This window comes from Nestor notabilis, unplaced genomic scaffold, assembly GCF_000696875.1.
Source record: "Nestor notabilis isolate BGI_N333 unplaced genomic scaffold, ASM69687v1 scaffold4444, whole genome shotgun sequence".
In the NCBI taxonomy this organism is placed as follows: Eukaryota; Metazoa; Chordata; class Aves; order Psittaciformes; family Psittacidae; genus Nestor; species Nestor notabilis.
Window position 1 is genome coordinate 6950 of NW_009925903.1, and position 17616 is coordinate 24565.

Genomic DNA, 17616 nt, shown 5'->3' on the forward strand with positions numbered 1-17616 from the left:
CTTTTTGTTTGTTTGCTTTTCCTCAGTGTTTTAAACAATTGCATTTTCAGTTAAATTGTCTTCACAGGTTGGTATTATTTATCACCCATTCTTGGTTTCCTTTGGATCTGTCATTGATTTTAGCAGCTGCACCATCCCAGTGCTTGGAATGATGTTGTTAAGAAAACACGGGCATACATGAGATATAATGACACATTTGGGCTACAAAGGCCTACAAAATTCACCATGAAGAGATCTACCTGTGTTCATCTCATGTGACAAGTGGAATGCAGATGCCTTCCCTCTTACCATGCATAGTAAAAACTGTGAGGCACTTGTAGCACTAACCTAAATGGAAGGCATGGGACAGCCCTGAAAACTGCAGGAGTACATAGAACTTACTTTAGCTTTCCTGGTTAAAACTAGATATGCAGATTTAAATGTTTTAACATGGTTTTGGTAAGACTTTAAATATCAGAGCTCAAGTTAGATTCAGCTTTGCTGCATTATTGTGTTTTTAAAGGCAAATTTAAATAGTGGGTTGTTTGGGTTTTGTTTGTTTTTTTGTTTTTACATACTTGCTTTTCATGAGACTTGGAAAACGAAGGTTTTATACATAGGAGCCAAAATTTATGAGAGACGGAGTTTAAGATCTATAACCATCATATATGCTATGCTCACATGAAAAGAAAGGTGAGGCTTGACCCCATGCAAATAATCCTGCCATGTATCTGAAAACACTAGCAGTTATCAGGCTGGTTTTCAAGGAAGTAGACATTTGGAGCAATGATTTTGAGCTTTTAGTCATCCAGAGAAGACTGGCCACTAGAAGAATAGAACTAAGGTTCTATCGTAGAAAGTGGTGTGTCAAACTGTACATAGACAGATCCTAATGTCTCCAGCTTAAGTCTCTGAGCAGTTGTATTTGTTGAGAGTAAATATTAAACTTTTGAATAGTCTGATTTTTATGAGCATAACAGCTTCAACTTTTGCAGCCTTTAATTACTCCCAGATATAAAAAGCTCCTAAAATACTTATTTAGCATGACTTGCATCTGTTAACTAAAAGTGAAAAACACTATAAAACCCACAAATTGTGCTCAAGATGATTTGTAGTCGAGAAAGTGTATGGTAATAAAGAAGCTAATTGGAGAAGCCAAATATACGCAGGTTTAAATCAATTCATTTTCCATAATGAGAAATACAGGAGGGCTTTCCATCCGAGTTGCTAACAAAGACAATTTTAAATAGTCCTTTCTTACAGTAATAGCAGTTAAACCTACTTAGCTCTTTTCAGTTCCCATGGGATGAATATTGACTGAATAGCTACAGCTGAGGCTGAATAATTTCAGTCTCTATACAAAAAGTTTCCTGTAGAATTATGTCATTAAGACAGAACTTACTGTATGTAACATACTTATATAATTCAACTGGGCTTAATGGCTTCTACCTACTTCATTTTATCCACTTTTCCTTCATATTTGGAACTGCATAAATGTTTTGTCACAGAAGGTTATGAAACAGATGACAAATAGAACATAATATTTTCATTTATACACAAAGATACTGACTTAATGGTAAAACTACAGGAAACATCCAGATGTCTAGGAAGAATCAAGAAGTCTTTTAAAGAAAACTTTTCTATTTAAATTCCATGTCTTATACATGGTGACAAAAGTATATTTTTGAAACCTATCCAAATCTCAAGTATGTTTGTCTCTCACTCTGCCCTCCTCTGAGCAAATGAGCGAATTTTATACATATCTACAGTATTTAATAAAGATGTCTAAATCAGTCAAATTTTTTACATAAATGTTTCAGCACTTAAAATAAAGAGAAACACTTAATTTGTTACACTCAGACAGCAAAATGAAATGGATACATAACAATCTTGTGAAGAAAGAATGCATTAAACCATATCTCTCTGTGGGGAAAGGCAGCATCTTAATATTATGATTTAACAAAGACAAGTTTAATTCAAGCATTTAACAACTTTGTTCTTATTTAAAAGCTTAAATGTTTGCCAGTTAATCATACCTGACTGATAATTAATCAGTACTTCTTTTGGCGTCTGATTTAGTATTTTGCTTAACAAAATATCAGAAGTTATTCAATAGGGTTTTCTATAAACTCTTTGGCTACATACATTAAGGAAGTTAAATACATGTGAAAGCTATAGGTACCTTAAAAATAGTACACATTTACAGATTATACAGGGATCAGAGTGCAAAGGTGAGGAAAGAGTTATTATCAGGGTCTAAGTTACTTACAACATCCATTTTTACATCCAAAACAGAAGGCTGTAGATAAAAAGTTTGAGATTCTTAGGTTTAGAAATCTCCTTGCAGAGCTTCTTGACCACCTAAAATGGCCCCAAACTAAACTGCTGCTTCATGTAATAATGTTATCAGTTTTAATTATGACATATAACCTGCAGTGTCTGTCTCCTCTTTATTTTTTTCTCTTGAAGAATGTAGAAGTTCAGGAACTGCTCATAAAGAACAGAAACACTGGTTGTATTCCCATATGGAATTATAACAATTTTAGATTCTTTTATGTCTTTTGAAGATATTTCATAAGCAAAATATGAAAGCAGAAATCCACATCAGTCCTCAGAAAAAGCTTAGTGTTGTAGTGATTTTGTGAAAATGCTTAATTTTCTTCTTGCAGCATTTCTTCTATTTCTTTATCCCAGTTTTCATCACGCTTTTCTGATTCTGTTACCACCTCATACTCCTGAAGCTCTTGTTGCAATTCCTTTTCCCAGTCAGCTGTTTCTTCTACAAGAGATAAATAATGTGTAAGAATTAACTTGATAATATAGCATGTGGCTTATTTACATAAAAGCAGATGAATTTGCACTCAGTCTCTCTCATATTCCCTGAACTTCATGGACAATCCTCCTTAAAACCTGAAGAAACTTCAAGACCAGACATTTCATCATCTTACTGACCACTGACCACGAATAGGAATTAATTACTATACAACTCTGTATTCCTATGTGTGTACTATAATAAAGATACAAAAAGTAAATACGTAGCTTAGTTGAAACAAGCATCCCTTTGCAAGCTCATTTCCTACAGTCTTTCAGTTTACTGTCAACCAAATCTCCCTTTGTACTTTTAAATCCCCAGCAAAAATTTAATGAAGTTCCTAAGTTTGTTGGATATACTCTTACAGAGTAAAACAAAACAAAACTAAGACCCCAGACACAAGATCAATTACTATGGATAATTTAGAAAAAGCAGCAGGTATTAATTTTGCTGACATTTGTAACCAGGCAGGCTCATTTAATCAGTGTTAAAAGTAATCATATTTCATACTTCAGGGCAAAAAATGAGTCAGAAGGCATTAGTGTGTTGTCAATCTGTTTTAATTAGCTCTACCTATCATATGCAAGAGTACCGGGAAGGAGATGGGTGTTCGATGTGTTACATGTTGGTTAGTACTTCAGCCTAGATATGAAGGTACATAATTCCATAGTCCAAATCACTATGGCCAGCTGAGATTTTTCCAACACACTGCACATTAATGACTTACTGAAACACTTCCATCAAAAAGCTAGATGCAAGGAGCTGATACTACTTATTAGAATTCTGCAAGCTTGGCTACATATTGGAAAAAAAGCCCACAATTTCAGAAGACACGGATTCAGCAACATGCAAAACATTTTAAGATGCATTCTGAAAATTGTATTATGATAAATGTCTACACATACAAGTGTCTTCACAGTAAACTGTTCATTGTGTATGGCCAGAGCCACATTATCACAGATTGGTTTTATGCTTTTTACACTGATAATAGTTCCTCTGAGTTATTTTAAGTATAAGCCCCATTTTATTTCTTCTCATCATTCTCAAAGTTATTTCTTAAATTTTAACTTTTCAAAATGCATGAGAAACGTTTTACAGCAGAGGCATCTGCGAGCTCACAGTCTGGTGCAGATACTGCCCTTTTAGCTGGTGTAACAAGAAGAAAACATTGCCTGACTTTCAAATACTGTACTTTACCTACGGCATATCAATTAAAGAAAAAAAAATTTGTACACATGAAGACTTACGAAAGAGAAGGCAGGGAAAGGAGGAGGTAGACAGAAAAAAAGATATTCCACTGTCAGTTTCATAAAAGAGCCTTTTATGAACATTTTAACAACATTCTTTGGATTTAAATTCCTCACAGCTAGCATTCTGTATAAGACATGGTTCAACCGTGGTGAGAATTAGCATTAACTTCTGCAATATACTGCAGGTCATTTCATTCACTTTGAAAAGGGTAAAAAAAAAAATAAATCTACTTTCCTAAATTGAATTATTACATCAACCTGTCTTAGATTTTCTGTATTTAAGACACAGACCATAATAATAGCTTTACCTTCTACTACTGAAGTCTCTTCTTTCTTTTTGTCTAGCACCAGTTGTTCCATTTCTTTTCTTAGGTCTTCCTGATTCAGATTACAGGCATCAAAGGCATCGCTCACAAATTCTGATACACCTGGACTTGTGGAAATCTCTTCCTCATCCTGCAGAAAGACAGTTTTGTATAAGCTTATAAAAAAGGTGGAAAAAAAATGCCACCAATGCATGCTTTCACTTATGTGACTGACTGCCTTTTAGTTAGCAAAAAAAGCAAATCAAATGCATTACTTTTAAAGAAAACCAGCCCATAAAGTAGTTCTAAAAGTATTTCTGTACAGAGAGATATGTTAGATAGTTGTACCGAAAATGATCTGCTGTTCATCCTAGGCTCCTTTCTGTGTTCTCCTAACTTTAATTGTTTTTGTAATCTCCAGGAACAATAATAAACAGTACCTAAGACTAAATTTTGACTACAATTTAGTAACAGTTCTCTACACACAAGTAAGATTGAGAGGACTGTTCTTTGTAAATCTTTCTAGCTTAATTTAGTCCACTGCGTATTACTCACAAATGAACTAACAGCTCTGCTTCTGCCAAGAGTGTTTGCTGACACTGATTTTACAATTCAGAAACAAACAAGGGTCATTACGTATCTAAGTTAAAGGTTTTTGCAGCATCAAGCAAAACTCTTCTTGCCATTACAATAAAATAATGTTGCTACTACATTGTATCATTTAGCTTTCCTATAATTAAGCCTGACAACTGCTGAGGAGTTGGACAGAACATGGAACATGAATGCATTTTTATGAAGGCATTCCTCATGTCTAAATATGGTGCAAACCTACTCAAAATATTTTGGAAATATCACCCTTTCAGAGTGAAAACATGTTTTATTATAATGTGCAGGATACCACTGAAAGTATTACTCAGGATAAACCACTGTTTCTTCTTTTGAAAATGAGTTTAAAGTGTATGCTTTAAAAATTAGTATCACAGCAGAACAGCAGCAGGTTAGGACTGTCAGATATTGTATTACTATGGCTTCATAGCACAACTTGCTCAAACTCCCTGTTACCTATAAGTAAGTTTCACATACTAAATATCAGATAAAATATAACAGTATTTTTACCTCTTGAGATTTTATTTGAGGCTTTATCGTAACAGGCGGTGTTTTTGGCCGTACTGTTTCTATCAAGGGGGGAAAAAAAAAATAAGATAGATTACATTTAAATATTTAAAGATCTAATTTAATCTGCATAGTTATTAAATATACAAGACTATTTTTTAAGTTTTAAGGAATCTTGGTGGTTAAAGGCTGAATTCAGCCATAGATGAAGCATTTGCAAGAACAAAATGGAAGAGAAGCCATTTTCTATTCTTAAATAAGGCAAATTTAGCAAGCCATTTCCTCATTATGACTCTAAAGTTAAATCACAGGAACCCCCCTGCCCTCAAAACCATCCAAAGAACTAGGTAAATAGGAACAGTTGGGAATCTCAAAGAATGTCTTCTTTCAGGTAGAACACTTACAGTTTGCATCACATGTAACAAGATCTTTAAAGTTACAAACATGTAGACCTGGCCATGAAATCCAATTACTGCCTATCACATGAGTTCCCAAGCTCCCCTCGCTGGGTAGTACCACTGACATGAGCACTAGTTAGCTCTTGGGTATACCTCACTACATCTGCATGCACACCCCTAAATGCACACAAGAAGAAGTGTTCCTCAGCCTTACCTTCTTTCACACAGGCAAAGAAGTTACAAAAAAAAAAAAAACAAAACAAACCCAACAAAAACAAAACAACCCCAAAACCAAACCCTAGAAGCTGATCCCAGTTTCCTAAGAAAACTCACTGTGCATTCTGTATATAATAGCATAGTGCTAGGAAGACAATGATTCTTTACAAGCAAGGACAGATCTTTTTCTTGGCAGGTAAAGGAACACCCAGGTTTTTTTCTTCATGCAACTAGCAGGATAGAGGAGTCACAATAAAAAGCCAGGTGGCTGCAAGAACAATTAACATACAGGGAAGGTTGTGGTAGTGGTGGAGTGCTTGCTTAGCAGTTCTGTTTGTTTAAATATGCATAGCTGCTCTGAGCTTGTAGCTCTGCTTACTGCAATGCGCCCAGGTGGACCCTGCCTGCTTGCTCAGCAATTTCTGAAGGGGGCTTTTTTTTCAGGTTTTATTTTTAGAATCAAGATCAGGTCTAATTACAGTAATTCGCTAATTAGTAGCTGTCACTGCTTATACAGCTCATCTACTCAGTGCCCACTTTTGTTTCATACTCTCTTCCTTCCCTTCCTCTTCCCAGTCTTCAGAAGACCTGTTACTGCACCCAGCTCCACATCGACTGCAGCACTCCTAGTTCAGGGAGACTGTAGGCCATGGCACCAACTCTTTGCTGTTCAGCACCAAGTGCCCAAAGCACCATGCGAGAGAGGTGCTTCAAACTCCATCTGCTGCTCTTATGCAAAAGTGGCACAGCCATTCTTCTGGGGCCCATCAGACTGGGCCATGCACCAGTCTGATGTGACTAACATACCATTAGTTCTGTGCTGGATCTACTGACCTGGCATCATCTCCTCCACTGCTGATGTGCTCTCTGCCCCCGAGGTAACTCCACTGCCAAACAAATAGTTACTAATACCTGGAGAAGGCCTAGAACTTGGCATTTTGTTATCGATCTTACATAGTCTCTATACTAGAACATGGAAAGATCCATACGTCCCTTCTTTTTTCCTTTCATGTCAACCATACTAATTTTATTTTGTGAAAACAGCAGGTAAGGAGGCAACAGAGATAAAAATAGAAGGCAATTGATTCTATTTTATAGACAGTCAGCTTTAAGAAGAAACTCTGGACATTATGAAGAGTTACCAATAGGCAATCACTTGTTAACCTCCAGTTAGGGAACTGAACCTTCAAAAAGGTTCTTTAAATCAAAAATAACACTGATGATTCAGAGCTTCCCAAATCTATGCAATTTTCAAATCAGACAAAACATGCATTTACTACAGTCTGGTAAATGTCTGTCTGCCATTACAAAATATGCAGTCACTAGGACAGTAAATCTATCTGCATATCCTGTACTGGTCTTCTGAATTTTAAAACATCTGCAAGAGGTCAAAAGATAGTGCTGCCTTTTTTTTTTTTTTTTTTTTTTTATTTAGATGAAGGGACTTCTTGTTTTCAGCCACAATGGTAATTTTACTATTACCCAGCAACTTTATCTTCTACTGGCAATTTCCAAGGGTTTGGCTGTCTCAAGAACAAATTTTGTTGTTCAATAGGGTCAGGAGATTACGCTGCTCTATACTTACAGTTTAAGACTGCCCATTTAACTACCTATTTAGCTTGCACAAAGGAATCCCTAAGCACTGTAATTAATGACAGAGTAACTTTGATTTGATCTGGCAGTCAGCCACAACAGTAGCAGCTTGCTTTTCTGTTCTGAAATTGGTTTACTGAAGCTACGATATGCAGAAACAGAAAACAAAAAGCTCATTGGAAAGGGGAAGCAAACTGATAGCGAACAGACTTCGGAGTCTTATAAACAGTCAAGAAAGTATCTTCTGGCAGAATTTATGTTTCTAATCTTTCCAAATGCAACCTTTTCCTCTATACCTCCTTTCCTCTATTCCTCTAAATGAAAGGATCCGACCGACTTTCAAAAGTCTATTGAGAGGCACTACAGAAACCAGAGAAGACAGTCACTACTTTTAATAGTATATAATAAAATCCTATCAGTTGGTGTAATAAAAATACCCAGAGGAACAGAAATGAGGGAAAAAAAAAAAAGATTAAAAAAAAAAAACCCCAACAGTGAAGAAATATAAAAAGGAAAGAAAATTAGATAAATGCATTTAGATTCCATTTAGGTGCAAAAGTTTATGAAATTCTGAGAATTCTGGTGATTTGTTGAGTTGATACCACCTGTATAGGCTAACAGTGAACATAATCTGCTCACAGAAAATGACAAAAATGGGAGCCGAATATGGTGGGAGTGTACAAATAACATGAGTAAGTAGGTATTTCCTGTATTTCCTACAGGTAAGTAGGAAATGAGGCCAAATACAGCCTGCACAGAAAACTAAAGACAAAAGCATTCTGTTATGATTAAAGAGTTAGCGTAGGACATTTAAGGGTAGCTCTTTTACATGAGGTATAAAAATTAAGTCTCAGCTTCCGCAGCTGGTTAGTCGTTTCTCCATAGGTATCACATTTTCTCTATTACTGTTCTGTTTCTATGGTGAGAAGAACATGCTTATAAAGCTATGAAAACAGTAAGAAAATTCACTATCAATGTAATTCTCAACTTCACTTTTTAACCTGCACATATTTTAAATCAAAGATACAGACAAAAAACCCCAAACACAAGTTCTGTGCTCCTTTGCTTAAAGCAGTCTTTTGAAGCATACCAAGCAAAAGAATTACATCATTATAGTAAACGCCTAAGTCACTTTGGGCTATTTGTATACTGTCTTTGTCAATCTTTGCAGAGAGGGAATGCTGCTCCCAACTTACTCTCTTCAAAGGCTAGCATCCTCTTGAGTGCACATGGCATGTGGTCACTTGGCACAGATTTGCCTAGATCTCATAAAATCACAGAATAGTTAGGGTTGGAAAGGACCTTAAGATCATCTAGTTCCAACCCCCCTGCCATGGGCAGGGACACCTTGCACTAAACCATGTCACCCAAAACTCCATCCAACCTGGCCTTGAACACTGCCAGGGTTGAAGCATTCACAACTTCCTTGGGCAACCCATTCCAGTGCCTCACCACCCTCACTATAAAGAACTTCTTCCTTATATCTAATCTAAACTTCCCCTGTTTAAGTTTAAACCCATTACCCCTTGTCCTACCACTACAGTCCCTAACGAAGAGTCCCTCCCCAGAATCCTTGTAGGCCCCCTTCAGATACCGAAAGGCTGTTCTGAGGTCTCCACGCAGCCTTCTCTTCTCCAGGCTGAACAGCCCCAACTTTCTCAGCCTGTCTTCATAAGGGAGATGCTCCAGCCCCCTCATCATCCTCGTGGCCCTCCTCTGGACTTGCTCCAACAGCTCCATGTTCTTTTTATGTTGAGGACACCAGAACTGAACACAATACTCCAAGTGAGGTCTCATGAGAGCAGAGTAGAGGGGCAGGATCACCTCCTTTGACCTGCTGGTCACGCTTCTTTTGATGCGGCCCAGGATACAGTTGGCTTTCTGGGCTGCAAGCGCATGTAATATGTAGTATGATCACATAAGGACATGTTTTTTTTAAGCTTACAAAGCCTGAAATAGCACAAGTAGTGTTTCTGTGATTGACAGCATGCTGCTCAACATGGGGACATGTTGCCATGTTTGACTGTATACAGTCCATTGGGACAGCAGACAGTTGTCCTGGATAAAAGAAGTCAGAAATGGTGCTTCTTGGTCTGCAGTAGATTCTGGAGTGGTCTGTCCTGTCAGCATTGCTTGCAATATTACCTTTTTCGTTCTTGATAGGGATCTTGTCTCAAGAAGAAAAATACCAATATGAAAAGATATATTTGAAAGGGGAAAAAAAATTAATAGTGATCAGTTTGCTGTCAGTCAGGCCAGCAGTGTCAACGTGACTTAAACATTAACTGTTTCATGGATGATGACAAATTTTTGATGTAGGGGATACGAGAATCTATTCCAAGGTGCAGCAAAGGCTTTCCCCTTCTGCCTACCCAGCCTGCCAAGATTCTTCAGGTGTGTAACCAGGGGTGGTGAGCATACCTAGCTTAAGCTAAGATTTAATGAGCTACTGGTTACTTTTTGTGTCTTTGTCAATAACTGCTTTATACTCTTTAAGCCGCATATACTCTTGCTTGCAGAATTTGTTCACATGCAGATAAGATGACAACTGGTTCTTAAGTAGGTCAGTAAAAATCATCTCTATAAACTGATAAATTAACGGAAGACACTTACGTTGAAGTAGCTTTTCCACCCCAAGGTTGAATCCCAGGTAGCCTCCTCGTCTTCATCTGCCTTCATTTCTATAATACACTGTGGAACTTTCTACATCCTGTAATCGTCTCTGCCTCCACTACCATGACATTTCTGCCCGCGTATCACTCATTAACTTCTGTTTAGCCTGAGGTCTAAGCAAAAGCTAAGAGCAAACCGTGTGCCAGCTGGCGGGGTTGGCTCGTACCCGTTGTCTGACCAGATGAACCAAAGGTACCTCCTACTACTTTTTGACACGTCAAACAAAGCACACCAGAGACCACTAGGGCTGCTACAAGTCATGTACAAAATTTTATCTCTTGAGATTTCCACTCTTCTGACAAAGTTGGCTGAAACTGGAAAACAGTTTATAAACACTAGGAGCCTCCTCTTCTCCACTCTGGACAAACACACTGAGTACAGCAAGAGAAGCCCTGATTTAGTAAGAAACCCAGGACAAAAATTCGATGTCACCTGATGTACACCATCAGTATGCCTGGCACTAACTTAATGAGCTGTGCTGAAACAAATCCTTTCCATACCTTTCAGTTGACTATCCTCTTCTCTGCCTTTGCTCTCTTCTTTTCCTACTGCTTGCTGTTGAGCTGCAAGTGCAGTGAGTTGTGCAGACTGTTTAATTAGAGACACCCTGTAGAAATAATTTCTCCAGAACACCTCCTCCTTTACGCTAGAGAGAACAAACAAATTTTGATTACTACGTTTGGAAATACCGTTCCTTTCAACATCTAGCAATGAAATAAAATTGAATTTGCAGAGGGAAGAAGTAGACATAGCTGCCATTTAAGTAAAAACTTTAAAAAGAAATTTGTAATATTAACACAGTTTTAAAGAAATCTATCATTGTAGAAGTTCTTGATCTCTTACAAGACAGTTACAATTGACTTGAACATATAATAATGTTATGACCTTAGAGAAGCTTAACAGCATGCTGCAATACATAATCTGGAAAAATTCTCTCTCTTGTCAAATTATGTGGGAAGTCAAGTTACCTTCCTGCCCATTCAGACAAATAGTGACTACCGAGACTAAGAGGAAAAAAATCTATTAAGCAATGTAGAATAGGCAAGGACAGCATGACGAGAGGCTGAAGACAGAGCATCAGAGACAGACATGATGAAGACCTAGAACATTTAGGACTGTCAGCAGCAAGTAACAGCGGGGAAGGGGGTAAATAATATGAGGAGCTGGGAAGGTTCATATAAAAGTGGGAGACTTAAGACAGAAAAGCTCACAAAGAAGATGTTTTCCTTCCTGTTTCCATCCTTAGACAAGGAGTCTAATGTTGGGAACTCCTACTTAACAAGAATGTTGACCTGTGAAACAAGCTTTAGGAGCATCTGGAACTGGACAAGGAAGGAGAACAGCACTTCAATAAAGCTGGGATCAAAAAGCCATAGTGGAACAGGCCATAACTGCTGAGACAAAGGCCTTATGGATCTTTTAGTCAGGTCCACTAGAAGGAAGGCAGTTGCAACACAGAGCTTTTCCCACTGCCTATTCAAAAACAGGTTTTCTTACTTGCATTACAACTGGTTTGTGATGCATTCTTTTACCATTCCTCCAGGGTTACCTCTGACCCTCTCTAATAACCTTTTTGGGGTGTCAGTTACACCAACAGATCTAAGTATTTTTGTTGCTGCATTTACCACGGTTTTGGGAAAAAGATTCTCAATTAATTTAGCACACTGAACACAGAAAAATTTCAGGTCTCTCCCATTCTTAAGTCAACAGGTCCTTATTAGTTTTGAATGCCTAATGGATTTACTTTTGTTCTTTCCTCCAACTGCTAAACCACAATGCACGTGCAATACTTCATGCATTTTAAATTAGGAGATATGAAATACATACAGAGGAAGGACATAAAGAATTGGAGGAAGTGAAAATAACAAGGAGCAATTTATGAATATATACAGACACATCAGAAGTAGAAGGATACATAGTTGCAGGGGCTGGAGCACCGCTCTGAAGACAGGCTGAGACAGCTAGGGTTGTTCAGCCTGGAGAAGGCTCCAAGGAGACCTTACAGCAGCATTCCAGTAACTGAAGAGTAAAGTAATTACAATAAATCTGGAGGGACTTTTTACAAGGGCATGTAGCAATAGGATAAGGAGGAATGACTTTAAAGTGAACATGGGTGGATTCAGATTAGATATTAGGAAGAAGTCTTAACTGTGAAGGTGGTGAGACACTGGCACAGGTTGCCCAGAGAAGCTCCATCCCTGGCAGTGTTCAAGGCCAGGCTGGATGGGGCTTCGAGCAACCTGGTCTAGTGGAAGCTGTCTTTGCCTACGGCAGGGGGATTGGAACTAGACGATCTTTAAGGTCCCTTCCAACCACAACTGTTCTATCATTCTATGCTAGTAACCAGCAGAAATTACTTACTGTTTGGGAACGAGGTCAAACCTCATCCTGTTGAGAAGTTCATCTTCCTGTAACATCACCATTGCAACAGGGTACATTTGATCAAAGTCAAAATTAAACTGCACACCTGCTGGAGGATCCCGCAGAAAATTTCTTTTATCCTTTGAAGAATATATTTATGGTCATTAACTGATTATCAGAAAAAGGATATTATATTTCACACACAACACCAGCAATGCAACCCCAGTTTCCACATAATTCTATCATAACACAAAGCTGCAAAATTTTTGTTATTGGCTTTAATACTGACCCCAGTAATACTGGGGATCTCCTTTGGCTCAAGTTGATATTGAAAGAACTATTCAGTCTTGCACATGATCAGTGCAGTGACAGACACATTAAAAAAGGATATTGAAAATAAGTAATTTAATGCCAGCCAAATTTACTTTGAGGGAAAAAGAAAAAAGAAAGAAAGAAAAAGGAGGAAGTTTTAATTTCTCCATTAGGAAAACTTTAAATCTTACAGGAAATGAAATACTTACGGCTGATAAGGCCAGTATTTGTTGTTGAATTGTCTCTTCTTCATTGCTATCTACCCAGGGAGGTACTGCTGCTTCTGTTATTGAAAGAAGGAAAATAACTGCATATGTATTACTTAAACAAACAGAACCCACCTTAATGTAACATAATACATAACAAAAATAAGCCATCATTTAATTTTCCTAAACTAAGCACATGGGACATGAGAGAAACTCTAGGAATGGATTTTTGCTTATCAGAAGTAAATTAACTAACTAACTACATAAATAATTGCCAATTTCTGTTATTGTAAAACTGTGGGCATTTCTTTGCAGTGTGCACCACTCAACTTGGTACCTCTTAGTTACTAAAGTAGTGCTGTAAAACTGGTTAAGCTGCCTGCAAATACAGATATCTAGATTCACTTTAAATGTGTTAACTTCGTCTAAATTAAGTTTTAAAAATAATTTGCTATTGTGTTAATTTTCTAACACCCAGAAGACACCAATTCTTTAATGATGGAGAAAATAAGTTATAAATTTGTTATAAATTACGTTATACACTGAATAAACATACTTGAGGCCAGCTGATTTATATATTTACACAGATACTTCCAAAATAGTTCTACAGGCTATACACAGAGGAAAGTAAACTATTGCAGATGTATTGAAATCCTCTAGTCTCTTCACTGTCAATGCAAATTCAGCCTACAGAGACATTATGATGCATCTGTAACAGTTAATTCTTATGGACTTTAACTAACACTGCTTATTTGGCTATGCATCTGACATCAGCAAGATCTTTCACCCACATGGATTCCCACCTGATGCTAATGCTTCTTTCAGTAAGCCATCTGTTACTCTTTCTTCTGCCAATCTAGCTACCTGTTTTCATAAAACTTTTAGAAATCTATTAACAGATAACAAAGTTTACTAACAGAGACAAAAAGACATAAATACAGACAAGTGCAATCACATAAGCAATCTTGCAGGAAGAAACCAGACTAAAATATTAACTGTGAACAGTATGTAAAATTTTAGAACAATCCATTTAAAACTAGGTCATTTGCAAGATTAACAGTAGAGCCACTAATTACTCAAACTGTAAGAAATTACTGCATCCATGTAACACGTTAAAGGAGATAAAAGCCAATGATGAAATGCAATGTAAAAAAAAAAAAAAAAAAAAAGTGTGCTTATTTTAAAGCCTCAAATAGATCCACTGCAGTCAATAGTACATGGGTGGATAACTCAAAGGATTTAGATCACAGATAATTATAAAGCAAATGATTTATGGGAATGCAAAAGAGCAATTATGCCTTTAATGTGAGCAGAGCAACACCTACAGCAAAACTAATTAAATACAGTAGTGCAAACCCTAACCCATGCTTTTAATTTCATTATGAAAATGTGACATGATTGCTAAAGCTCAAAAGAGAAATAATCAGCATGCCTGTTTTCAATAAATACACTGGCTTAAAACTCAAAACAACAATAAGAAACCAGCTCTGCTAGCACAGTGATCTTTTGAGCACAGAGACCAAATGAGAAAGCTGATTTTCATTAAAAAAAGCAAATCTAAATCAACTAGATAATGTAACATTAACCTCACTTAAAAATGTCATCTTCCTATTCCATAATATACCTTAAGTTCTGCCATAATGTGTTTCATTAAACAGAGTTTTGATAGATTAGGTTTAGATATTGCTTAATTATCCAGCTTCCAGCAAGTTTTAACGTATGCAATGTTTACAAAAAAAAGCATACATTACCTGATTTTTTTGTTTGCTGCTCTTGGACAAATTTTTTCTGTTCCTTCTGAAAATCTCCAATAATTGTCTGAAATAAAAATTAGGGAACCACAATTAAAAAAAATTAATTCACTCCTCTTGTTTCATGTTCACTCAGAAAGTGCTTTCAAATATACTTCAGGATCATGCTCTTATATCCCTGGGGGCCCTTTTTCTAAGTTAATTAGAGGTGTTCCGCATAAATTATACATTCCCCTTTACTAAAACATTTGATTTTGCCTTTAAAAGTTTAAACTATTGCGTATGCTTTCAAAATTTTTAGTTAGTATTTATAGTTTAACAACTTCAGGGAATGAAAAAAATAAGGGAGGGAGGAAAATCCTACCTGATAATTTGAACATATACTGTGCATATACACTTACTGCCTTACCGTATCAAATACGGACAACATAGACTGTTTAGACTTAAAGATACTCTTTGCCTTACAATAAAATTTAAGAGTTGCTGAAGAAATATACCCATTGCAAGAAATCGGACTTGTAAAATTGTTCAGTGTGATTTTTAGAATGTCTGCTTGGCTGAAATAATTTCTCCATTTCTATTGACGCCAAGTTTTCATCAAAAAATTATGTTCAGAAACATCCTGTATTGAATTTGGAATTAAAAATGGAAGAATTATCTCAGAAGTCAGCATACCAAAACCTAGTAGTAACAGTGCAAATGTTATTCTGTAGTTGAAAGCAAAAACCAGAAAGAAACCATGAAGCTAGAAATGAATACTTAAACAACTCACAAAAATCAGATTTTATAGAGTGAGGTCTGTGGCTTAACAAGTTGCCAAAAAGCACACAGGTCTTCAAGCTAAATCCCGATAAATTCCTATAATTATTTTTTCCTTCAACATCACAGCATTTCAGTTTAACAGCAGCGAGAGATGCCTTAAAGAAATGTTATCACATGCCAGATTTGCCATGTTACAACAGTAAGCAAACGTATTTTAGATCAGATGTCTAGAAATAAAATACCTTATCAATGATACTATCGATCTTTCCTTCTTCTACAGACTTCTTTATTGTCTGTGCTGTTTCAGCAACAGATTCAGATATCTTTTTTGTAGCAGCAGTGGCAAAATTGAAGAGATAACCTTTAACAGACAAGAAGAGAAAGATGTGAAAAAATTATCCCTTTACATGCAGTTCTCTTACTAGATTTATTTTCCTTTCCCTTTAATCATTTGGACACCTACTTGAAAGCTGTGTTCAAAATCATTTAATACAGCTTCTGACCTCCAAGGAACTCCTAAAATCCTATTTATCCTCTTCTAGTTCATATTCTTTAGTGATGATCAAACTGTATGCTTGATCACAGCTTTCTGTAAATCAAACTTTTACACATGAATCTTGTTTACCAAATTAACGGTCCTTGAAATACTGCTTTCCAATGAATTTTCTGAAGCAATGTGTCTTTCCTAATTTCATTTAAGTATTTCAGAGACATTAAGCAGGAAAGTAACTTTAACAGCAGTATTAAAACTGGTGAGTGTGTTTCTTTTCAAGAAAATCAACATGCACAATGAAGTCTCCTGGAGCAAGACAGCAAACGCATGAAAAATTTCAGGCAAGTAACACTTGAGATTCCTTCGAAAGTCTTAAGATAGAAGCTTGCTTCTGTTGTTTACCCTTTTCTATTTCACATTGCTTTCCTCTTTTTAGTCTCCTTGAAAAGCACTATAGCCCTGTTGGCTTACTTTTCTGAATATGTTCAGTGTCAGAACAGCAGTAACAAGTATTTCCAAAGACTAACCAGCATTTCTTCGTATTAGCAGTTCTAAAGTAAAGAAAGGTGGCAGGGAGAGAACGATGTGGCATAGGCAGTTACAAGGATCAAGATGTATATTACAAACCTTCAGAAACATTAAATATCAGTTTATTGACAAAGGATCTTAAAACAACATTGGTATTATTTCCTCAGGTATTAAGACTTAAGATCACAGGTACAGTGTAAACAATGATAAAATATTGGTGAGTGCCATAGTAAATAAAATAATTACAGATGGATCTAGGTAGATTGGAGCATTGGGGAGTCATCAACAGCATGAATTCTAACAAGTTGAAATGCTGGATTCTGCACTGGGAACAGAGTAATGCCAGACGCAAGTATATATGGGGAGAGGAGAGGGTGGAGAGGAGCCCTGCAGAAAGGGATCTTGGGGGTGCTAGTTGACAGCAGGCTTAATCCGAGTCAGCAGTGTGCCCTGGCAGCCATGAGGGCAAACTGCACCTGGGGTGCATAAACACAGTATAACTAGCTGGCCAAGAGAGGTGACTGTTCTGATGAATTCATCCTGATGTACTCAAGATGTGTAGCCTCACCTTGATTACTGCGTGCAGTTCTGGGCCCCATAGCTTAAGAAGGATGTGAAGGTCCCTGAATGTGTCCAGAGGAGGGCAAGAAAGCTGGTGTAAGGGCTGGAAGGAATGTCCGATGAGGAATGTCTGAAGACTTTGGGGTTGTCTGGTTTGGAGAAAAGGAGGCAGAGAGGTGACCTCACTGCTCCCTAAGGAGGGGAAGCAGAAAGATCTACTTATCTCATCTCCCTGGTAGCCAGGGCTTGGACACCTGGAAGTGGTTCAAAGCTGCACCAGGGAGGTTCAGACTGGACATTAGG

At 37.1% G+C, this 17616-nt stretch overlaps 1 protein-coding gene across 1 annotated transcript; it reads right to left on the reverse strand.

Moving 5' to 3' along the window:
* Positions 1-2262: 2262 nt before the first annotated feature.
* On the reverse strand, positions 2263-17351 carry SYAP1 (synapse associated protein 1). The gene is made up of 9 exons (XM_010013262.1): positions 17321-17351; positions 15974-16092; positions 14970-15036; positions 13222-13295; positions 12701-12840; positions 10840-10985; positions 5463-5521; positions 4350-4497; positions 2263-2758 (listed from the first exon to the last, which is right to left on the reverse strand). Exons 1-9 carry the CDS (start codon positions 17349-17351, stop codon positions 2631-2633), a joined length of 912 nt encoding a protein of 303 aa, XP_010011564.1. The 3' UTR covers positions 2263-2630.
* Between the last annotated feature and the right edge of the window lie 265 nt (positions 17352-17616).

Bases quoted from the DNA above. Each gene is read 5' to 3' on its own strand.
- SYAP1 (XM_010013262.1), bottom strand. From the start codon at position 17,351: ATGGGGCCCAGAACTGCACGCAGTAATCAAG. The intron at 15,037-15,973 runs GTATTTTATTTC...TTTTTATTTCAG, and splicing joins TCGATAGTATCATTGATAAG to ACAATTATTGGAGATTTTCA. The intron at 12,841-13,221 runs GTAAGTATTTCA...TATTCTTCAAAG, and splicing joins AAATACTGGCCTTATCAGCC to GATAAAAGAAATTTTCTGCG.